This window comes from Bubalus kerabau, chromosome 15 (genome assembly GCF_029407905.1).
Source record: "Bubalus kerabau isolate K-KA32 ecotype Philippines breed swamp buffalo chromosome 15, PCC_UOA_SB_1v2, whole genome shotgun sequence".
NCBI lineage: Eukaryota > Metazoa > Chordata > Mammalia > Artiodactyla > Bovidae > Bubalus > Bubalus kerabau.
The window spans coordinates 82,062,677-82,086,462 of NC_073638.1; the positions used below are offsets into that span (position 1 = coordinate 82,062,677).

The following is a 23,786-nucleotide window of genomic DNA, read 5'->3' on the forward strand; positions in this document are numbered from 1 at the left end:
CGCTTCACATCAGGGGCCAAAGGGTTGCGTTCTAGCTCCTTCCTGAAGCCAAAGACCATTGCAGCCACCTCCCCACCCCCGGGAGGGGACAGCCCTTCTTCCCCGCTCCCCAGGGGGAGACCTCCCCAGGGTGGACTCTGGGACCAGCTTCTCCGCCAGCCTCCTGCGCCGGGGCTGAGGACCCACATGGGGGCTTTGCTGGGCAGTAGGGGGTGGGGGCAGGGACAGCGGACTCTGGGCCTGGAACGGGGGATGCCTCCGAAGAAGGCAGGGTCCTTTCCTCACCACCTCAAGCCCACGTGTGGGTGGGGTGTCCCTTTTCCCTTGGGGCAGCCCTCTCCAGTGGTGCCCCAGTTCAGCCCCTCCTGGGTGGGTGTCCACGTGCAGAGCACAGCAGAGGAGCCGAGGATAAGGCCACCCACCCTCATGTAGGAGGGCAGCGGTGTGGGCCATTGGGAAGGCGCCGGGGCGGAGGTGGGGCCGCGAGCATCCAGAGGGCTGACGCTGGAGGGAAACCCAGGCTTCAACACCCCTCCACTCCCCAGGGGGAACCTCCTCCCCGACTTGACAGCCGCTGATGTGAAGACCTGCCGCTTCCACCCCGACAGAGCCCCCTTCTGCCCCATCCTGCGGGTGGGCGACGTGGTCAAGTTCGCGGGGCAGGATTTTGCCAAGCTGGCCCAAACGGTGAGGAGCCAGCCGCTCTTGCCTTGGGGGCCCAGGGGGCCCTTTGGCCGGTGGAGGGAGTCCTGGGGGCTGGGGAGGAGCTGCAGGGTGGCTGCACCCTGGGTGGGGGCACCCCAGACCTGTGCCCGCCATGCTCCTGCCTCCCTAGCTCCTGCCCATCCCCAGCCCCCCTCCCCTGCTCCTGGCTTCATGCTCCACGTGCAGGCAGAGGCCTCCGATCTCCCAGGAGCACCCACACCACGGGAAGATGGATCAGTGGTCACTTCCCTGCGTGGGAACTAAGGGACTAAAGATAACCAAAAGAAAAAACCCAGGGACGTCCCTGGTGGTCCGGCGGTTCAGAGGCCGCCTCGCAATGCCGGGACAGCAGGTCAATCCCTGCTCCGGGAACTCAGATCCCACCTGCTGTGGGGCAGCGAGGACCACATGCTGCAACTAAAGGGCAGGGCTCGACAAGAGCCAGCGCCACGGGGAGAAAAAAACACTGAAAGCAGGAATCAGAGAGGCTCAGGGGCTGTGACCCTCAGCTACAGCCCTTCTTTACTAAGCGACGCGTGACAAAGCCCTCTTCCTTCTCCCGACCTCTGCCCTCCACTTGGAGAATGGCAGGAAATCCCCCGTCCGTTTTGTCACAACGCCCCGCCAGCCCACCCCGCTGGGACCCACCCCGCCATCGGAGGGCTCAGTCCGTCCCCTTGTCCATCCAGGGCGGCGTCCTTGGCATTAAGATCGGCTGGGTGTGCGACCTGGACAAGGCCTGGGACAAGTGCATCCCCAGATACTCCTTTACCCGGCTGGATGGCGTTTCCGAGAAGAGCAGCATCTCCCCGGGCTACAATTTCAGGTAACCCCCGCCCCGTCCCCCAGGACTTTGCGAGAAGGAGACGGGCACCCTGACACGTCAGGCCGCAGTGCACCCCAGGAAGAGAAGGCACCACGTTCCCCCCTCGGGTTTCAGCTCAAAATCAGGGAGGACTTTCCAGCTGTCAGCCCCTCGGAGACCCTGTGCCGTCCTCCGAGCTCACCGCCACGGGCAGGGACCCTGCAGAGGGGTCACACTGCCAGCTGGCGGTTAGGCCCCGAGATCAGGGCCTCCTGAAACATTCACTTACGTGATTCTGAACCCATTCTGAGCTCCTCCAGCTCCGAAGCTGTGGGTCATCCCATTTGTCTCCTGCACCAGAATTTTCTGAGGTTTCTTGCTTCACCAAGCAAGGGTGATAGCTGGTATCCTCTTCTCAAAAGGTGGAAATTTTGTATCTCTGTCCGTAACCAAGAGATTTCATGAGTGACAAGTAATGATTATACTGTTCCTGTTAGCTCTTCAGTGACTTTCCAAACAAGAACTCAGTCTTTAAATACCATCTCATTTACATTCCCAATGGCTTTAAAACATAAGGGATCCCTCTCCCCATTTTGAAGAAAGGGAGAGAAGAGAACTCGGGGCGAACTATTGGGAACCAGCTGAAAACCCTTGAAAAGCCCATGACCTTCTATCCCCATTTCCTTATCTATGAACCTTATTATCTTGAGGAGCTGATCAGACAATGTGTGGAAGACTTCAGCTCTCTGGGGGAGTTTTCCCTTAATTTTTTAAGGTCCTGAAGTTTCTGGCAGGGCCCTGGTTAAGTACACAGTGTTATATACTGTAAACAGGCTAACGTAGGTAAGTAGGCAGGAATCAGGGAAAAAATATGATTAAGAATATATTTCAATTATATTATATATATATTCAAATTTTCTCTATTATAATGGTATTATCCAACATAATGGCATCCATAAGCAAAAAAAAAATCATTTTGCCTTTTTAAATTTTTGTTTGTAGTTTAAAAAAAATAGTTATCCATGCCATTATGGACAGAGGAGCCTGGCAGGCTACAGTCCATGGGGTCGCAAAAAGTTGGACATGACTTAGAGGCTAAACAACAACAACAAGCTTTACAATTAATAGTTTAAAATATGTGTGTATTCTCTGGAAAGAAGAATTTTTTAAAATTGAAAGTGCTTTTATAATCAACTCTAAACTTAAAAAAAAAAAAAAACCATAGGAAACAACACATAATTTAAAGTAGTTTAAAAATACTGTTTGGCTCCCTGGCAGAAATTGTCATATTTATTCAGTCAGTACATCACACTGAAATCAATACAAAGGATATTTGTATGGTGGCTTAAAATAGTAACATATTAATAAAAATTCTTGTGATCTAAAATGCAAGTCTTCATCTTCATAAATTCCCTCTGGCCACTGGGAATTCTTCAGCCCTCCAGCTAATTCATCTGGCAGGAGAGCTTACGAAGAGTAGAGCTAGGAAGAAGACCCCGACGATCGGTCTCATACAGCTTTAGAAGAAAGTCTTTCATTCAAAGAAGAACTGGTTTGGAGTTCTCATCTTCAGTTGGTCGTGCTGGGCTCACCCACACATACACTGCACCCCTACCCTCTGTCACCCTAGGCACCGCAGGACGTGAGTTAGACCTGTTTCTAAATAAGTGAAGTGAAAGTCTCTCAGTCGTGTCCGACTCTTTGTGACCCCATGGACTATACTGGAGTAGATAGCCTTTCCCTTCTCCAAGGAATCTTCCCAACCTAGGGGTCGCACCCAGGTCTCCCGATTTCAGGCAGATTCTTTACCAGCTGAGCCACAAGGAAGACCGGTCCTAAATAAGCCTGGGTTAAATGTGGGGAGACAGGTCAGAGGGTCTTTAAGGATGCTGCAAGCATAATCCCTGGGAGCCTAAGGGAAACTAAGATGTGGGGGTCCCAGATAGCTGACCCCACCAAAGACCTCCAGGCTAGATACTGTTTTTGTTCAGTCGCTCAGTCGTGTTCAACTCTTTGCGATCCCATGGACGGAAGCACGCCAGGCTTCCCTGTCCATCACCAACTCCTAGGCTTACTCAAACTCATGTCCATTGAGTCAGTGATGTCATCCAACCATCTCATCCTCTGTCGTCCCCTTCTCCTCCCACCTTCCATCTTTCCCAGCATCAGGGTCTTTTCCAAGGAGTCAGTTCTTTGCATCAGGTGGCCAAAGTACTGGAGTTTCAGCTTTAGCATCAGTCCTTCCAAAGAATATTCAGGACTGATTTCCTTTAGGGTGGACTGGTTGGATCTCCTTGCAGTCCAAGGGACTCTCAAGAGTTTTCTCCAACACCACAGTTCAAAAGCATCAATTCTTCATTGCTCAGCCTTCTTTATGGTCCAATTCTCACATCCGTACATGACTTCTGGAAAAACCATAGCTTTGATGATATGGACCTTTGTCAGCCAACTAATGTCTCTGCCTTTTAACACACTGTCTAGGCTTGTCATAGCTTTTCTACCAAGGAGTAAGCAGCTTTTAATTTCACGGTTGCAGTCACCGTCCATGGTGATTTTGGCTCAAGTGTGAAGAGGCAAAGGTGCTCTATTTGACCCTTATGGTTTAAGAGTTTCTAGAGAGCCCAAAGAGTCAGACACGACTGAGCGACTTCACTTTCACTTTTCACTTTCATGCATTGGAGAAGGAAATGGCAACCCACTCCAGTGTTCTTGCCTGGAGAATCCCAGGGATGGCAGAGCCTGGTGGGCTGCCATCTATGGTGTCGCACAGAGTCGGCCACGACTGAAGCGACTTAGCAGCAGCAGCAGCAAGCCCAAAAGGATAAAGGCACAGGGAGCATCTCTGTGGTCCTGGCTCTGCCCCCTCAGAGCACCCCCCAACTTCACTCCCCACTCCGGGGGAGCCAGCCACTGCCCTCGTGTTGCTGCAAACTGCAGGCACCACATGAACACCCAATGCTAAGCTGAGATCACCTGTCGGGGAGGCTCCTGGCCACCGATCCAAAACCTCGGAGAAGAGAACAAGGGTTAGGCCAGGCTCATTCAGCTCAGCCGCGGTGCGGATCCTGTGTGTCTGCTCCGTAGAGTCTCACGAGGCTCCTTGCCAAGTGTGTGAAGGGTCCCATGTGCGTTTACTCAAAGTTCCTCACCCCCTGCCCGGAGGACCTTCCCTCCTCCCACTTCACAGATGAGAAAGCAGAGGCCTGCGAGTGAAATACTTCTCTCGAGGTCACAGAGCCGGTAAGCGTGGGCGCCTGGATGCAAACCTGTTTTCTTGGCTGCTTTCCACCCCAACCAGGAAGGTTAGACACGTTCACCTTTAGGACGGTCAGGATGAATACATGCATCCCAACTTTAAAGACGAGGAATCTGAGGTCCAGGGAGGCTGAAAGATTAGTTGCTGCTGCTGGAGGCACCATTCCTAGCCCAGTCTTTTGTCTCCCAGTCAAATTCATCGGCTTCCTCATCTCCAAAAGAGGCTAGATTTTTTTTCCCCCCAACATCCTGCTGTTGCCGTTTGCTCTGGAGGGAATGAAATCATTCAGCCAAGATTCAGCTTTCTTTTAATCTGCAAACTCAGACGTTCAGAGGCAGCTAGAGACTCGAGTTTCCATCCTTAATTACTTCTGCAGCTCCTTTCCAAATGCCAGCCCCCACCCCAAGGATCTTGAGGATCTTTGCCTGCAGAAGTCAGAGACTTAGAGAATTGATAGCTGTCCAAGGCACCTCGACTAACTCGGCCATTTAATGGATAAGGAAGTAGACCCTCCAAAGGGGGAGGTCATGAGGCCAAGGTCACAGGTACATGTTAGAGGAGCCTTAGAGGTCATTTGCTCCCAGTTCCTATGGCAGTCTCTGCGATGCAGCCCCAGACGGGGTCTGTCCGTCACTGATGGCTCCAGTCATTGGAAAGGTGACCTCGTATTGAGCTAACACGCGTCTCCCTTCCACTCCCACCCAAAGCACCTGGTGCGGTCCATCTAAATTAATCTTTCTTTGTGTGATCTCCTGAAGGTTCCCATCTGTCCCTACCTGAAAGTGAGTGGAAAGATTTTATTTTTACTCCCAGGTCTCGTCAACGTGCTGTAAGGTTCCAAAGGTCATGCTAACTTAGTGTTTTCATGAAGCTTCTTTCCAAGTACCTTGAGAACGTGCAGTGGGTGGGTTCGTCCACATCAGTCCCAGACAGAGCTCAGCATTTCTGAAAATAGGAACTGGCACGACTTCCCTGGAGGTCCAGAGGTTAAGACTCCCCGCTGCCGATGCAGCAGACATGGGTTTGATCCCTGGCTGGGGAACTAAGAGCCCACAGACCATGCAGTGTGGCCAAAGGATTTTTTTTTAATTATTAATAAAAAAATTTAAGAAATAAGAACTGGCGAGGGTTACCAATTCCAGGGTGCGCAAGGTGACAGCCACCCCAGCAGAAGGGCTTCTGCATGTTGGGCGCCCCCACAGCTTAGCGGGGCAGGATTTTAACCAGAGAACTGACTGCATCCCCCAGAGGGCTGGGGCAGGCAGTGTTGTGGGGGCACTGACTGTCCTGCTGCCCGTGAACGGGTGTGTGCGTGCATTTGGGGATGAGTGCGTGAGAGTGAGCATGTGCATCAGTTGTGTGAGTCAGTGAGGCTGAGTGAAAGTGTGTCAGGGAACACATGTGAGTCTTTGAGTGGCTAGGCAGAGACAGTACAAAGATGAATTGAAAATCCTGTATCAGTCAGGGTCTCAGCAGGAAATGGATGGCACATGCCCACTGGGTAACTGGAGGAGAGCTGGGTTAAGGGAGAAGAGAGCCTCAAAGGACAGTGCATTGTCCACAAAGTGGGCAGCAACATAACGCTGGTGACGGTCCAGGTCTGAAGATAAGAGGGCAGGAAGTGGTTCCTGGCCCACAGAGCAGCCAGCAAGAGAAGCAAAGGCCGGGGCAGCCCAGGGCGGGGGGCCGGGCAAGGAGGAGGGGCGGGGCCAGGCAGGGAGGAGCAGATCAGTAGAGACACTCAGCACAAGCCTGACAGCTTTCCTCTGTGAGGCCCAGCTCTGCCCTACCTCCTGGAGGCCTCTGAGCCTTCCATGCCTGTAAGAAAACCTTGATTGCCCCAGAAAAATGCACGTATTCACACGTGTGAGCAACTTGGCAGGCGATTTCTTTCTGGACAGGATCCTCGATTTCTACGAATAAGGTGAAGTCCGCTCTCTGAATAGCAAATGCAAGCCAGAGGACTGCCAGGGAAGCACCCTCCCCTCCCCCAGTTCTGCTCCTTTTACGGGAAGTTAACCTCCTGGGCAGTTTGGCCATCTTTTTTTTTCTTTCTTTCTCTGCGTTTATATTCATACAGCATAGAATTCCAGGGCTTTGAAGACCTTGAAAAGCTTATCCCTGGACCTCAGATTAGGAGCCCCTCGAGTTAAGTAGGAAGAGCCCTCTCAGACCTCTTTTTGAGAGGATTTAGAGCTCATCATCTGCCTCTCACCCCCAAGGAAGGCTCACGAAGATTTTGAGACTTGCCCAAGGTTACACGGCCCAGTGAAGAGGACGTGAGTCCTCAAACCCAGGGACCTGATCTGCGGCCACTCAGCAGCTGTCAGGGATATAGTCACCCACCCCCACCCTGATTGCTGGAACGACAGAATCAGAACCATGCATTTAGCACAATCGGATTTCTCGTTCCTCCCCTGAGAGCTCCCAAGACAGCTCTGCTATACTAAAAGGCAACGCAGTTTTGGATTTCCTCTCTGAGTCTGGGACAGAAAACACTCGTTCAGCTGCGAGATGTTCCTCGTGCCGTAGGTGTTTCTAGCGATCGTTTGGTGTTGGAAACGTCCCCACCGCAGCTTTCATAAAACTCGGAAATCTGGCGTGTGTTCCGCCTCCATGTTGCAGCTCGGCAAGCTCCCGGGCCGATTGACAGAGACAGAATCGAACGGCACCCTTGGCTTTGAGCACGCTTTCTGCAATCTGGATTTTTTCTCCTTCCAAAAGCCATAGAAAGTGTGATAAAATCAGTCATTTCCATCATTTCTGCAGAAACACGTGCAGGTCCTCTCGGCTCGGGGGTAGGGGTTGGAATTCTCTCTCCTCCGATTTCATCTCTGCTTCCTTTAGCTTACTGTGAGAGGCAAGGCAGTTAGAGGGACCCTGAATTCATCCAGCCCTTGCTCACTCCTGTGTCTATCCACCCGCGCAACAGCCAACAGGATGGGTAGAGGCTACTGGCTGGCACTCACTCATGAGCCTGGGACTTGGCAAGTGCCCTTTGGGGATTACCCCGTTGACTCTGAAGAGGGAGGATTTTATAACTGGAAATCTGAGGCTCAGAGGTTGTGTCTATCTGTCCCCCCGACTACACAGTGCTGGAGCTGGAAGCCTCTGGCAGGCTGACCCCCGAGCTCGTGTTCGCGGCCCCAAGTACGCTGGCAGGACTGGTGTGGTCACCCCCATTTTACAGATGAGGAAACTGAGGCCAAAAAAAAAAAGATCACTCACAGGATCAGACAGCTAGTGACTTGGCTGTCTGGTATATCTTCCAGCTCTGTGTCCATTGACCTTTCCCTGCCTTGTTGAAGATAAATTAATAATAGTATTTTTTTTAAAAGAGATCCAACACACCACATTTTAAATGTCTGCCTCTGCGGTCGATTAGGTTCCGAGAACGTGAATCAATCGATGTAACCTGGGACGCTTCTCGCAGGGGAGGAGTCCCTGCCTGCTGGAAGGATGTTGCCTCAGCCCCATGCAAGGAGTCTGCCAGGAGAAATTTTCCCGTCAGTATAAAAAATCAACTGTAAAAGTATATTTCGGCTGGCAAAATTACTTCCCACCAGGCAGAAGCTTTGCTGAGAATGCCACCTCCCTCACTCAGACACCCAAATTCCAGGCCCAGGTTTTCCCTCGCAGGTTCAACCGGATCCTGCACGTTCGTTGCTGTTTCTCCTGCTGTTGTTACAGTTACGAGTCCCTGCTTTGGGAAGGAGTTTCCACCACTCCTTGGGAGATGGATCATTTCTAAACAGATGTCTGAGAGCTTCCAAGGGATTTGTACGTGATGATAAAAAACCCTTCTCCATTCAGTTTAGTGACTGAAAAATATCAGCTCAGCGTGGGAAAGCACCACTCAGGGTTGAAGTGAAGGGAAGTGAACGAAAGTTGCTCAGACTTGTCCGACTCTTTGCAATTCCGTGGACTATACAGTCCATGGAATGCTCCAAGTCAGAACACTGGAGTGGGGAACCTTTCTCTTCTCCAGGGGATCTTCCCAACACAGGGATTGAACCCAGGTCTCCCACATTGTAGGCAGATTCTTTTTCAGCTGAGCCACAAGGGAATCCATTCAGGGCTGGAGCTGTCCAAAGGTGAGCTGGGCAGCTCCCACCCGTGGGGCCTCCCCCTCACTGGAGGTGTTCAGGCAGTGGCAGGAGACCCGTCCAGGGTAAAGTGGAGAGGGCTTTGAGGCTTTCTTTTAACCTGCAGTTACAGCATGTGCTGGGCTTTGTGGCTGACCTGGAGAGAGCAGGACCAATTCCTAGGATCAAGGAATTTTTTTTTAACTTTTTAAAAAATTTATTTATTTTTAATTGAAGGATAATTGCTTTACAGTATTAGGTTGGTTTCTGCCAAACATCAGCATGAATCAGCCATAGGTATACATATGTCCCCTCCCTCTTGAACCCCCCTCCCGCCTCCCTCCCCATCCAGCCCCTCTAGGTTGTCACAGAGCCCCGGTTTAAGATAACTTTATCTGTTTATTATTCTTGGCCGCACTGGTTCTTTGCTGCGGTGAGTGGGCTGCTCGCTGCGGTGGTCTCACGGGCTCCAGGGCAGGTGGGCTCAGTGGTCGTGGAGCACGGCCTTACTGCCCCGCAGCTTGTGTGATCCTCCCAGACCAGGGATCAAATCCACGTTCCCTGTGTGGGCAGGACGACTCCCAACCATGGGACCCCCAGGGAAGACCCAGTCAAGGAATCTTTAATCTAGTAGAGACGATAAACCTGCACTCAAATAACGAGAATGTTTACACACACACACACAGATCTGGTGCTGGGGCGAGCCAAGAATAGTAAAGGCAAAGTAGAGGGCAAGCAGAAGGAAGGTCCAGGCGGTGGTTCGGGCCTTGCCACAAAAACTCTGTGATTTCTTGGCAAGCCCTCGTTCCCTCTGTGGGCCTCAGTGCCCCCCTCTGTAAAATGGGCTGGATACAGGTGACTATCTCTAAGCCCGATTCAGTGTGTGTGGGCGTCTGGGGAAGGGCTTTGGAGACTCAGGCCGCTGAAGCACGCGCTCTTTATTTGTAGACCTGTGATGTGTACCCTCCCCCCCCAAAGAATGAAGCTGCCACGCTGCCCTGCGGCAGCACCTCTGACAAGTGATGCATTACGGTAACTGACGCTTGTAACTTACTCATTGCTGCTGCTGGAGAGGCAGGAGGGCATTACGGTAACTGACGCTTGTAACTTACTCATTGTTGCTGCTGGAGAGGCAGGAGGAAGTACGCATGTGCACACGTGTGCGTGTGCACACACACACACACACACGCAAGCTTCTCAGTACTGTTAGGCCTCAGAAGTGTCTGATTCAGTCCTGTGCTGAGGGCATCCTATCTGGCCACAGAACAGGTGTCTCTGCGAGGCGCCTGGCGGGAAAGGCCCCTCTGAGCCCCCAGCTCAGCTGGGGTTTGTGAAGAAGCACACGCAGGGCTCCCACCCCTGGCCCCCCAGTCAGTGCAGAGGATGGAGCCTGGAACCGGCCACAGCCGCACAGCGACCCAGCTCCAGGCAGGACCCCAGCAAAGCGGCAGCAGCAGGTGGAACTCACACCCTACCTTCTGCTTCCCGCCCGCCGGTGCCTCCCACCCACCAGCCCCCCACTAGAACCCAGGGAGAAGTCGGGGGCAGGAAGGCAGCCTGTGGAGGTCGGAGAGCAGAGACTGGGTGCCCGGGGGGCTTCCCTGAAATTCCAGTGATTAAGACTCCGAGCTCCCAGTGCAGTGGGCGTGGGTTCAATCCCACTTAGGGAACTAAGATCCCTCCTGCCTCACGGTGCAGTCATAACAGCAGAGAGAGAGGCTGGGTGTTAAGACAGGTGACCCTTCAAACAGCTGGGCTCCGGGGGCCCCCTGTACCCCGAGGCCCAGCCCTGCCGGTCGGTGCCCCTCTACCAGGCTTTTCCCCGCTTCCCAGCTCAGCACGGGCAGGTGTCCGGGGTCTCTTCTCCCCCCAATAGTCCTGGCATCATCTCTTCGGAGCTGCACCGTGCTTTCCTCCTCGGCCGCCGTGTTTTCGCAGGCACCAGCTGAACCAGCTGCCGGCCTGCTCCAAGGCTGCAGCCAACGCTCCCTTCAAAGCCTCTTCTTGCAGGGAAGCAGCAGCGGGTGGGCAGGGAGCTGTGGATTCCAGAGGCACCATTTGGATCCCAGCTGTGCCCCCTTGCTGTATTTCCATGGTGCATCTGGGGAAACTGAGACCCAAGCCCTGAGCCCCAGGTTTTGTAGCTCATCCAAGTGGCAAAGCCAGAGTCCCAACCCAGGACAGTCTTATTCCAGGGCCCCTAAGCCACCAGCTGCTCCGTGGAGCTGCTGCTGTGAGAGGCCTCGATGAAATGACGGGTGTGGAAGCCGCCGGCCTGGTGCTTAGCGGGAGAAAGTGCTGCACGTATATTACTTCCTGCACTGTTCCCACCAATAGCATCTACTTCCCCACCCAGCCAGCTGTCAGATGTAAATGTTTCTGCTGGGGAGAGAAAGCCTTTGTTCCTGCCTTGTCTTAGCTCCACCTGACAAATGGGGAGAAGTCGGTAGGAGGAAACTTGGAGGCCAACCTTGCGAAGCTCCACTGTGAGATGTCAGGAATCTCAGAAATCCATTTACCCCTCTAGCACGCATTTACCCGACTCCTTGCTGAACTGGGCAGCCCCTTGGGCAAAGAGAGAAGGGGAGATCCAGCTTGTAGTTAATAGTCCCCAGTTACTGTTTTAGAAACTATTTCTGTATTATCTGGCCACAGTGGGTCTTTGTCGCCACACGCGGGATCTTCGTTGCGGCCCATGGGCTCTCTAGGTGTGATGTACGGGCCCAGGAGCTGCAATGTGGGCTTAGTTGCTCTGACCGGAGATCAGACCCGCGTTGCCTGCATTGCAAAGCGGCTTCTTACCCACTGGACCACCAGGCAAGTCCCGATAGTCCTAATTATTAGCTACAGTCTGGGGTGGCAGGTACTGGAGCAGAGGCCTGGATCCCAGCAGAGACAGGAAAGGTAGCCCAAAGGGTGTTAGAGCTTCAGTGCTGCACTTGTAAGACAGCATGTGTGCGTGCTAAGTCGCTTCTGTCGTGTCGGACTCTTTGCGACCGCATGGACTGTAGCCCACCAGGCTCCTCTGTGCCTGGGATCTTCCAGGTAAGAATACTGGAGTGGGTTGCCATGCCCTCCTCCGGTGGATTGTCCCGACCCAGGGATCAAACCTGCATCTCTTAGGTCTCCTGCACTGGCAGGCGGGCTCTTTACCACTAGAGCCAGCTGTGGCAGCCAGGGAAGCCAGCACGCTGGGGGGAAAAAAAAACAGCACTGATTTGTACTGCTTGCCGATTTCCGTGGTGTAAACGTGCCACCGTGGTCAATTTCGAGCCAAAGCACGTAGCCCCTGACCTCGGCAGTGGGAAGAGAGACACAGGCGGGCTCCCGGGGCGAGGTGCACCAGCCAGGGCTGCTTCCTTTCTGTCCTCCACCTGCCAAGTCGCTGAGCTTTTCAGGATGCAGCATTCTGCCCTCAAGAGGGCCTGCAGACCCCTCAGCCAGGAAAGCTGCCCAGCTCCGGCCATCTTACCTCTCAGCCCCCCACGCTTCAAGTCTCAGCATCCCCGTCGCTTTCGCAGGGCGCCTTCCTTGACCCGCCAGCCTCCATGCCGTGTGCTCGTGCGTCCAGCTTTCCCTGAGTGTGGGTCTGCGCGGCTCGCTCCTGTTTCACTTCCTCACCTGAGAGCAGAGCTTGTCGTGCGTCAGCGGCGCCTAGCACCACGCCTGGTGTGGAGCAGGGTGCTCTAAAGAGCTGCGGGGAGTACAAGTGCAGGCCCTGCAGCTGGGCCCCGCGGGATGAATAGGAGTCTGCGCGGTGGGGAACGGGAGGAGAAGGGGCATCAGGGGCGGAGGCACAGAAGTCGGCGTCCACGGAGCGTGTTCAGGGGGTCCAGAAAGCAGGCAGCGTGCTGTGCAGGCGGTGAGGGGCCTCTGGGGGTGAGGCTGGGACCGCAGACCTGGGGCTTGGCATTCCAGGCCGAGGAGTTGAATGCAGATACCGCCCTCACTGACCTCATTTCCTAGCCAAGAAGACCGGAGCCAGAGAGGCAGGAATCAGAGGACTTGGGGAAAGTCAGGGCTCAGCCATGGAGTGGGGCTTCCTGGGTGGCACTAGAGGTGAAGCATCTGCCTGCAACGCAGGAGGCATGAGACGAAGCTTTCATCCCTGCGTCGCGAAGATTCCCCTGGAGGAGGGCATGGCAACCCGCTCCAGGATCCGTGCCTGGAGGATCCCACGGACAGAGGAGCCTGGCGGGCTACAGTCCGTGAGGTCACAGAGAGTCGGACACGACTGAAGTGACTAGGCCTGTACGCAGGTATGGGGTAGCTCAGCCCTTCCGTTTACTTCTCTGTTTATTTTTTTATCTGTTGGCCACATCACACGGCTTGTGGGGTCCTGGTTCCCAACCAGGAGTCAAACCCCAGGCCCGTGACAATGAAAGCACCTAGTCTGAACCTCTGGACCACCAGGGAACCCCATGCCCTTCTCCTTTTTCGGTGAGGTGGCTGGGGTCTTTCTTTGGACGTCTCATGGCTCGCTGATGCTCTTTTTAAATGTTTGTTTTATTTGTTATTTACTCATTCAGCTGCTCCGGGTCTCAGCTATGGTGCGTGGGATCCTAGGGCGCGGCATGTGACCTCTTCGTTCGGCATGTGGGACCTAGTTCTCCCTCACCAGGGGTTGAATCCGGGCTCCCCGCAGTGGGGGCATGAAATCTTAGCCACTGGCGCACCAGGGAAGTCCCCTCGATTCTGTGGTTTCACGTTGCCTCGTTTGGGGGCATGAAATCTTAGCCACTGGCGCACCAGGGAAGTCCCCTCGATTCTGTGGTTTCACGTTGCCTCGTTCTCAGAATGAGGAAACGGACATGCCTTGAGCACTCACGATGTCCATCTGGGCACCATCCCGTCACCGCCCTTCCTGCGGCTCTTTTCACTGTCACTTATCAACCAAAGCAAAAAGCTCAGAGAGGTTGAGAGACTTGCCCGGGGTCAAAAAGCTGGTTAACGACAGCCGTGGACCCACACGTCAATCTCCTGGACTTCCTAAGAGGGTTTGTTCCTGGCAATGTGGTGTCCTTGGAATTCGCCCTCTCTGTACTCTTGAATGACTCCCCAGTGTTAGCTCATTCTTTGTCCTTCTACAAATACTTCTTCCCTCTGAGCCTCAGTCTTCTGAGCTGTGACGTGATGGTGGTGGTTTAGTCGCTAAGTCATGACCTACTCTTGCGACCCCGTGAACTGTAGCCCACCAGGCTCCTCTGTCCATGGGGTTCTCCAGGCAAGAATACTGGAGTGGGTTGCCATTTCCTTCTCCAGGGGACCTTCCCAAGCCAGGAATTGAACCCAGGTCTCCTGCACTGCAGGCAGATTCTTTCCCAGTGACTGAGCTATGAGGGAGGAGTTTCTAGTAGTCAGGGTAAGTACTGCTAGCTGCCGTAACAAATGGGCCCTGCAGCTCAGTGGCTCAGCAGAGGCTTATGCCTTGCTCAAGGTACCGTGCCCTGTGGGTCAGGGTGGGTGGAGAGCTGTGTGAAGTCCTCTGGGGGTCCTGCCACCCATGGGTCAGCCTCCTCTGGGGCCTGAGCTCTCCCCTGGCTCCTAAGCACCCGGCCATGAGGCTGGGAAGGATGAGGAAGGCACATGGCTCTCACAAACCCCAGCCCAGTGGTAACAGCCCTCACTTCCCTTCACTTGTCTGTTGACAAGAACTGGTCCGGGGGCCCAGGTAAAGGCGAGGGGGCTGGGAAACCCGGTCCAGCTGGGTGCCAAGACAGAAGATAACCCCTAGCCTGGTGCGCAGGGAGCCTGTCTCTGCCGCAGGGTGGGGCCAGATTGTGTGATTTCCCCCCACAACTGCAGCCACACGGAGTGCAGAAGTCAGGACGCCTGGGTCGCTCCCACGTCTGCAGCCGGGGCCTCCCCTCACCCCCTGGCCGAAAGCTCCCGCCCTCCCGGGAGGAGAACTCATCCCTGCCAAGCCTCCTCCGAGGGCATGTGGGCGGCGAGATAATGATCTGAGCGTGCTTATTGCCTCTTGGAAGGCAGGTGCTGGAGGGGAACCAAGTCCGCTTTGGTTCTTCTCTCTGTTCTCTTCACATTCCTTCCCAAGATAAATTTAGCCAGCCCCGCTCTGAGCGGCGGTACCCAGGATACCGACTTCTTGTTCTCCGAGCCCATGTCAGAGCGTTCCCCACGACTGCGGCTGTGAGCCAGGGACGCAGACCTCAGGAGCGCGGTCCCGGTCTCGCCCTGCGCCTCTGTGACCCCCGCCAGCCCCATCCCCAGCCCTCAGCTGCCGCTCAGACAAGGGCCCTGAGTGCTCCAGAGACCTGAGACAGAACTCAGAGCACAGAAGGGCTTTTAGATCAGGTGCTTTGTCCTTCCCAAAGAAAGAAAGGCAAGAACAAAAGAGTAATTACCGCCACTTAGCGCCCAGAGGCAAGATAGCTCTGGCTGAAAGCACAGACTGAGGAGTTGTACCCGTGCATCGGAATTCCAGTTCAGGCAAGCGACCTTGTCGACTGTCTCTCCATCTGCAAAATGGGCCAACACTGCCTTCTTGAAATTTCCCGAGCAGCTTGAGAGACGTGTGTATTTTTCTGCTGCTCTGTGAATGTGGGTGCGGAGATGGAGCTGGTTCATACGTTGCCTTGGGCCAACCTGAGAAAGCCACAGGGAGGACTTTCTGGAGCCTTCTGCCCACGCCAGACCCTTCTTCTGCAAACTTCCTGAACTCTCCCGCGAGGTCTGCTGGCAGAATTAGGTTCTGGGGCCTCTTCATTTTTACAGAGATGATTTCCTTTCTGGTGTTCGTCCTATTCTCTTACAGCTGGTGCGGTTCGAGTTTGGTGCTTTTTGCCTTGCTCTGTAAAGCTCTCTGCCGCCTCCACCCAGACCACACTGACCCTAATTTTCTTTTACATATTTCTTTATCTGACTGCACCAGGTCTAGTGGCGGCAGGCAGGATATAGTTTCCTGTCCAAGGATGGAGCCCCAGGCCCCCTGCACTGGGAGCGCGGACTCATAGCCTCAGGACCACCAGGGAGGTTCTGATACTTACCATACTTTTGAGGATGAGGTAGCTGCTGCCGTATTTCCTTATCCTCCAAATCTTTTTTTTTTTTTCCTTTTCGGCCACACTGCACATTTTGCAGGACCTTAGTTCCCTGACCAGGGATTGAACCTGGGCCCCAGCAGTGAAAGCACCAAGTCCTAACCACTGGCCAACCAGGGAACTCCCCCACCGAGGCTTTGCCCTTGGGGTTAAGTGGCTGCCCTTCTCGCAGCCTCCTTTCCAGGCCTGGGTTCGTTCTCCCTCTGGGTCTCACTGTCAGGAGGACCCTTTTGTCTCCCCAGCCTCTCCCTCCAGCTGCAGAGCCCCTGCAGGAAACACATGTCTGGCTCAGCCTCCCCAGAGGCTGTTTTCTCCCAGAACCCTTTCCAGCCTTTCCAAGGCCTCCGTCAGCAGGTGCTTCCCTTGGGCACAGGCAGAAACCGAAGGTGGGTCCCCTCTTGCCACGCGCCCTCCTGACCCAGACAGAGCTCTCCAGGCCCGAGCTTCCTGCTTGTAAAGTGGGGAAGGGGAGGGCCGGAGTCCCAGGAGGGAACAGTCAGGGCTCTCAAAAGGGGCGACTGCACGGAGGCACTCTTTGCAGAGGTGGGCAGGCTGTCCTGCGGGCTCTGGGCCTCAGGCGGGAGGCCAGCCTGGTTAGAGGCCCCGCAGAGGAGCTGGGAGACAAAAAGCACCCTGCCTGTCTTCCCTTCACCCTCTGGCCATGCGCGGGCACCTCCCACTGGCTGGACCAGCCCGACCCGAGGGCAGGGGGCTGGGCGGGAGTGGTCTCTGCAGAGAAGGACAGAGAGGACGTCTGACACGGAGGTCAGGAGTGCGCCCACCTTGGATGGTGGGCTCGGGGTCACCCCTCTCACTGACTGACCTGCGGAGGAGGCCTCAACACACCCCGGTTATAGACGCCAGAAGAGCCCACACCTGCAGCCTCTGGTGGTAGAACCAGGATTTAAGCTCGTTTCTGCCTGACCCCGGAGTTCCCAGAGCTGACGTGCATGCTGGCTGCATCCCTCAGTGGTGTCTGACTCTTTGCAATCATACGGAGAGTATCCCGCCAGGCTCCTCTGTCCATGGAATTTCCCAGGCAAGAACACTGGAGCGGGTTGCTAGCTCTTCCTCCAGGGGATCTTCCCAACCCAGGGACTGAAGTCTCCTGCACTGGCAGGTGGATTCTTTACTGATGGGCCACAGGGGAAGCCACCCAGCCAGCAGTGGCAGTAGCCAGCATTTACAACTTAAAGTGGCTCTTCCCCCCGACCTTCTCCCCCACCACCCCCACCCCCACCCCACCCCGTGATCCTTCCGTTATCTGTCCCCTCGGGCTCAGCACTTCATTTTCCTCTCCGCTGGACAGTTTGGAAAGCAAACATCCCTGGGAGGGGCGTCGTGTCAGTCGCTGGACACTGCCAGGGACTGAGTTTCTCAGCTGTCCTCTGTTCTGGGAGAGGCCCGGGAAACGCACTGGCTTTAGAAGCCAAAAGACAAATGCAATTCAAGTCCTTGCTGACAGTGAGATGGCAGGTAGACCCCTTCACCACCACAGGCATCCCCAAATGGTATGATACCCACCTCACTGTGTTCAGTGAGAATGAAATGTGATCACTCTGATCAGTCTTCCGCGTGGTTCCGGGCACACGGCAGAGAAAGCTCAGAGAGCGAGTTCTTGAACAGGAGTGGGGGAGGGGCGAATCCAGCACTAGGTCTGGGCCAGGGGAGTCACCCTGGGCCAGTCATCTAACCCCTAGAGCCAGTCACACCCTTATCCCACTGGCTTGTGAGATTCAGTGTCTAAAAGCATTTATTATCATCATCATCTCAGCCACCCCTGTGTCATGAGGGATCTTAGTTCCATTGGAAGCACAAAGTCCCAACCAGTGGACCGCCAGGGAAATTCCTAAAAGCACTTGTTAAAGCCGCTCTACAAAGCACTTTCGGAATCAGTGTATTCCTTCACAGTGTCGGCACCTGGGAGTCTCTCCCGGGGCTTTCTTTGTTCCAGACCCTGTTCTCAGCCCCTGACAAGTGTGACTTCATTGTTTTCATAGCAGGACTTCTGTATTATCTTACTCACAGATGAAGGAATCGGCTCTCAGAGAGGTTAAGTGACTGTCCCAAGTTGGGCGGCTGGCAAGTGGCAGAAGCAGGCTTTGAATCCAAGCGGGCCGAGACGCCCACGGCAAGGGGCACACCCGCCTGGGAGAGGACGCCCAGAGAAAGAGAACCGCGGAAGCCTGGAGTCCAGCGGGGCTCACTGGCCTCCATGTCACACTCACTTAGAGGAGTCATTTAGAAGGCAGCCTCCCGGGACCTAGTCCTGAGCTGCTGGTTCTCTGGGTTCAGGGCCGGGCCTGGAAATCTGCCTCCTTAACAAACCCTCCAGGTGAAGGCTGTGCAGGCGGACCACACGGGGAGGACCGCGGCCCGCCCCACCGTCAGGCAGGGCTGGGCTGTGAACGAGGGCTGCAGGGCTCTAGGGGACCCTGAGGGTTCAAGCAGGAGAGATGGGCGCCCGCAGCGGGCCTGCGCCTTCCCCTCTGGCCTCCAGGTTCGCTAAGTACTACAAGATGGACAACGGCAGTGAGTACCGCACCCTGCTGAAGGCTTTTGGCATCCGCTTCGACGTGCTGGTGTACGGAGACGTGAGTTCCGGGCCGGGGGCGGGGCGAGACCTAGGCCCTTTCCGGCCCGCCGTCGGGGGCGGGTGCTGCGGCTGACCGGCCCAGAGACCTTCACTGGTCACATTTCCGCAGCGGGGTGGGGGTGGGGGCGCCCACTGGTCCCCCGAGAGCCTTCTGGCTCCACGGCCGCCCTGGCTGGGAGTCCAAGTTTAGCCTCAGGCCTCACCCGGCCCTGCCGGGCGCCCTGCACGCTCACCTTGGTATTTGTGCACCAGGCTGGCAAGTTCAACATCATCCCCACCATCATCAGCTCCGTGGCGGCCTTCACCTCGGTGGGAGTGGTGAGTGCGGGCCCTCCAGGCTCGGTCTCGCCCTGGGCGGGCGGTGGGTGGGAAGCAGGCCAGCCTGGAGAAGGAGGGGGACGCCCTTTTCTGCCTGGAGCCATCCCCCCCGCGCTGGGCCAGCATCTCCTGTCCTGACACCCACGTGGCCAGCGCCCCCCCTGTTACCAAGTCCGAGTTCCCCATCACCGTGAAGGTGGCGGGGTTTGGGGTGGTTGGGGGAGACCCCAGGGTTCCCAGACCTGAGAGCCGAGCAGGCGCAGAGCCCGCTCCCCGGGGTCGGGAACAATCCCCCGGCCCCGCCCGTCCCCCGCATTCTCTCGGCTTCTCCCGGCGCATTTCAGGGTGGGCCCAGCCCCCGGAGCTGCGGAGGTGGGTCCCAGAGACAGAGCAAAGGCCTCGGGCGTTTTCCTAAAGGAAGGTCTGCCGGGCAGCTCTGGAGGGCGCGCCCCACCCCCAGGGCAGTCCTGCCCCCGCCCCAGCTTCCCCCCATCCTGCCCCTGACCCCGCCCGCAGCGCTCAGGGCCGCCCGCTGTTCCTCCAGGGCACCGTCCTCTGCGACATCATCCTGCTGAACTTCCTCAAGGGGGCCGACCAGTACAAGGCCAGGAAGTTCGAGGAGGTGAGTGGTGGGGGGCGGGGGGAGGGAGGTGTCCTCTACAGAGAGAGGGAACGGGGCAGGGAGGGAGCTGGACCCTGGACTGTCCTGGGTCCACGAAGGGGAGTTCACTGGGCCTCAGCGCACACCCGACGGGCGGACCTTGGCCGAGCGCGGGGCGTGGTCATCGCTCTCAGCATCCCCACCCATTCGTCGTCCCTCGGGGTTGGGCAGACCCTGCTTGCCTTGGGGTTCGCTTTGCCCTTTAGCTGCATGGGAAGAATCTTGGGGTCACATCCATCTGCCCTCGCTCCCCTCAGACCCGGCCGTGAGCCGCGACGGCTGAGTCCGCCACCCACACGGGGGCCCACGGGAGGACCCCACCCGCGGTCGGAGCCCACTCACGCCAGCCCTTCTGCCTGCAGGTGAGCGAGACCACGCTGAGGGTCCCAGCCTCTGCCCATCCCGGGGACACCAGCGACCAGACCACGGAGAAGCAGTCCACAGATTCCGGCGCCTACTCTATCGGCCACTAGGGCCTCTCCCTCCGCGCACGCTCAGCCTGCGGCGCCCAGCCTCCAGCCGGGAGACCCAGCGGGGCGCGGTGGGGATGCGAGGGGAAGCAGTTCTCATTTCTGCTGCCCACCCACAGGGGCCACAGCCGAGGCCTGGGTCTGACCGCCCCGCCACCCTGCAGACAGGTCCTGCTCCCACGAAGACCCCCGTCTCACCTGCACCCCCTGCCTCACCCCGCTCTGCTTCCCCAGACCCCCGGGGCGGTGGTACCTGGCCGTCCCCCTTCCAAAGAGTAAGAGATAAAAATAGGACTAACCATGGCCCACAGGAGCCCAAGTGCCAGGCACCTTCACACATGTTAGCTCATTTACTCCTTAGAATAGTCCTGCGAGGTAGATATTAGGTTCCCTTTTCTGAAGATAAGTGGAGGCTCAGAGAGGCTGAGTCGTTTGCCCAGGACACACAGCCAGGAATCGAGAGAGCTGGGATTTGGACCCGGGTCTGACTCATTTCATCACCCCCAGCCCACCAGGAGACAAGGCAAACCAGAGGCGTCCGCCCTTCCCCTTCAGCCTCCCCAACCTTGACCACGATCCCGTTTCCGCTTCCTCACGAGGGCGGCCCTTGCAGTCCCCAGCAACTCAGGCAGGCCCCGTGTCAGACGGGGGCGCGGGGTCCCTTTCTCTGACTTGGGTGGATCCCAGATGCAGAAGGAAACAGGAGACATAACCGTCGGTGAATTTTTCCTTCCCTCACCTCAAGCCGGAGAAGGGAACCTTCTCATTTTCTCTGGGACCCCCACAGGGTCATATACATCCAGGCCCCTCACTCGGGAGCCCAGCTAGGCACCTACTCCCCTGCCCGGGGCGGAGTAGGCTTCCCCACCTGGCGCCCTGTGCCAGGAGGTCAGCGGGTCTTCTCCATCACATGGACAAAAAGGTCGGTTGAGACCCAGCACCCCGTGAGCAGCCAGTCAGCGGGCCTATCCCCGCGGGGCCCAAACGAGGTGGTCGGCCTTGTGACATCAAAAACTAAAGGGACTTTAGGGACCCTCTTGTCTGATTCTCTTCCTTACAGATGAGCAAACTGAGGCCATGGAAATGGCTCGTCCGTGGTCCTGCAGTTAGCGAACCAGAGGCATCCTGCCGCTCGGGGCCGGGCAGCAGGGAGCCAGGAGCAGACGCGGGCAGCCTGGCCACCTCCCTGTGCCCAGTTGCCCCCTCCCTTCTGCAGTAGGGGCCCAGAAAGGTCACCAGGGGCAGGTCCAGTCGCTCAGTTGTGTCCGACTCTTTGAGACCCTGTGGACTGCATGTAGCCCACCAGGCTCCTCTGTCCACAGGATTCTCCAGGCAAGAATCCTGGAGTGGGTTGCCATGCCCTCCTCCATGGCATCTTCCCGACCCAGGGATCGAACCATGGTTTCTTAGATCTCCCCCTTTGCTGAGTGGGTTCTTCACCGCTAGCGCCCCCTGGGAAGCCCTTACGAAGCCTGAGGCATACACTCTGTGAGTCATCTTTTGGAAAAGACTACAACATGAGGCATGGAAATGGGCTCGTGCCACTGAACGGCTCTGGAGTGGGAGCTCCACCAGTTTCACAGGAGATGCCACAGAAAGATGGGCACCCAGGCCAGACCATGAGGTCTTAGCAGAGCTTGATTATACGGGGAGGGCTGGTCCCTCCAGAGAAGGTGCAGGGAAATGGGGGTCAGGGCACCGGAGGGAGTCGTTTAGGAAGGCCCCACCCCCGTGACCCCCACACCATGGGGAGAAGGGGTGAGATTTCCCCGCAGGGGGCCCGTCACCCCTTCTCCTGCTCTGCCTCAGTCCAGCCCCTGTCCTCAGGATGCTGGGGTGACGCTTCCCCAGGTACCAGCCAGAGGAGGAGGCAGCGTCCGGAGACCTGAACAGTAGAGGCATCAGTGAAGGCAGAGCTGACCTCTCCAGCCAGCAGCCCCACCCGCGTTCCCGGTGAACCCAGCTCTCAGGAGGCTGGGCCAAGGCTGGGGTCAGAGCAGTGTTTGTTCTCTGATGAGGGCATGGAGGCGGCTCCGTCCTGGGGGCACCCTCTCCTGCAGCCCCTCCCTTCCCTCCAGACTGCAACGGTCCTCCTACGGTGCCTCTGCCCATCCCGGGCCTGAACTTGTGGACGTGTGACCCTGATGTTGTGTTCCCCACCGCCGATTAGGTCACGGTTCCCTGTGCAAGACTCAGGGCTGGTATCAAGAGCAGTCCCAGTACTGACTCACCTCGGCCACATCACGTGTGCTCAGCACGCACGTCAGTGACTCCGCCCCAACCCGGATAAGCTTGCTGCCCCACACCCCTGCGCTGTGCTCAGTCGTGTCCAACTCTGCGACCTCATGGACTGCAGCCCACCAGCTTCCTCTGTCCACTGGAGTGGGTTGCCATTTCCTTCTCCAGGGGATCTTCCTGACCCAGGGATCAAACCCCCGTCTCCTGCATCTCCGACATTGGCAGGCAGATTCTTTACCACTAGTACCACCTGGGAAGCCCAAGCTTGCTGTGAGCCAGTGAAGTTGCTCAGTCGTGTCCAGCTCTTTGCGACGCCATGGACTGTAGCCTACCAGGTTCCTCCATCCATGGAATTTTCCAGGCAAGAGTACTGGAGTGGGTTGCCATTTCCTTCTCCAGGGGATCTTCCTGACCTGGGGATCGAACCCAGGTCGCTCGCATTGTGGGCAAACACTTTACCATCTGAGCTACCAGGGAAGAGCTTGCTGTGGTTTGTCATTAGCCTTGATAGAAAAATAAATTTGCAGTATGTGGGCATTTGAACCAGAACCCACGCTCATTCCTAACAGCTCAGCAGCAAAGCTTACATTCTGTGATAACCCACCATCGCCAAGCAGTGGGTTAAATGAGCGGTAGCCTTTGTCTAATTCAACTTTCATTTTGTTGAAGAAATTGAGGCTAAGGTCTTAGACTAAAATGGTAGATCTGGGACTCGAACCCAGACCTTTATGACCCTGGAATCTGGGATCGCGACTTGCGTGCCACATCCATCTGGGGAAAATGAAGAAATTTCTTGGCCCCTTCTTTTCTATATGTTAGGCAAAAACAGTTGCTGTTGCTGCAGGAACAAATTGTGAAATCTCAGAAAGTTGTGCAATGAAGTAGGTCAGACAGCCCTTCCACTTGGTAGCTATGCCGTCTGAGACTCATGAACCCCCAGATCACTACAGCAAGGGAAATGAGAACTGGAAGGTCATGGGTGACCATAGAGGGTCATTTAAAGGCCGGGCCTGGGATGTCCCTGGTGGTCCAGTGGCTACGACTCTACGTCACCCAATGCAGGGGGGCTGGGTTCGATTCCCAGTCAGGGAACTAAATCCCACACGCTACAACTAGGAGTTCGCATGAGCAATGAAGACTGAACATCCAGCGTGCCACAACTGAGACCCAGTGCAGCCAAATAAATAAATGAATATTTAATAAGCAAACAAATAAATGCCAGGCCTGGCCTTCGTATCACTTCCAACGGCCTCTCACTGGTCAGACTCAGTGCTGTGCTGCAGAACCCAGCTTTACTTCAAAGAATACCGGGGAAATATAGGCTTCCCAGGTCCCCAGGAAGAGAAAATGGTGAACACAGTACTCTCGGCTTCGCTGGCTCCTTGTTAATAGCTCTTCTTCTCCACAACCCCTCCCCCCAACATGTGTTCTAACTGTTACACACATTTTTCCCTTCTGTGTTACTTCTCACAAAACCTTTTTCTTGGCAAGTTATCAATCAGTCTCCCAGAGGTATTAACAGACAACACACTCAGGAGTTTCTTCTCCTAAGAATATTTGCTTTTTAGTCAAGGATTTCAAAGGTGAAAGG

The 23,786-nt window shown here is 55.9% G+C and overlaps 1 protein-coding gene across 1 annotated transcript in view; it reads left to right on the plus strand.

Annotated features, from left to right (window-relative positions):
• P2RX3 (purinergic receptor P2X 3) overlaps window positions 1-20,989 on the plus strand; it is a 32,002-nt gene extending 11,013 nt beyond the window's left edge. The window contains exons 7-12 of the mRNA XM_055548027.1: window positions 546-687; window positions 1,395-1,531; window positions 18,413-18,506; window positions 18,761-18,826; window positions 19,371-19,448; window positions 19,850-20,989. Of these exons, the coding sequence (XP_055404002.1) occupies window positions 546-687; window positions 1,395-1,531; window positions 18,413-18,506; window positions 18,761-18,826; window positions 19,371-19,448; window positions 19,850-19,960 (628 nt within the window). The 3' untranslated portion in view covers window positions 19,961-20,989. The remainder of the gene's footprint in view (window positions 1-545; window positions 688-1,394; window positions 1,532-18,412; window positions 18,507-18,760; window positions 18,827-19,370; window positions 19,449-19,849) is intronic.
• Window positions 20,990-23,786: the final 2,797 nt, after the last annotated feature.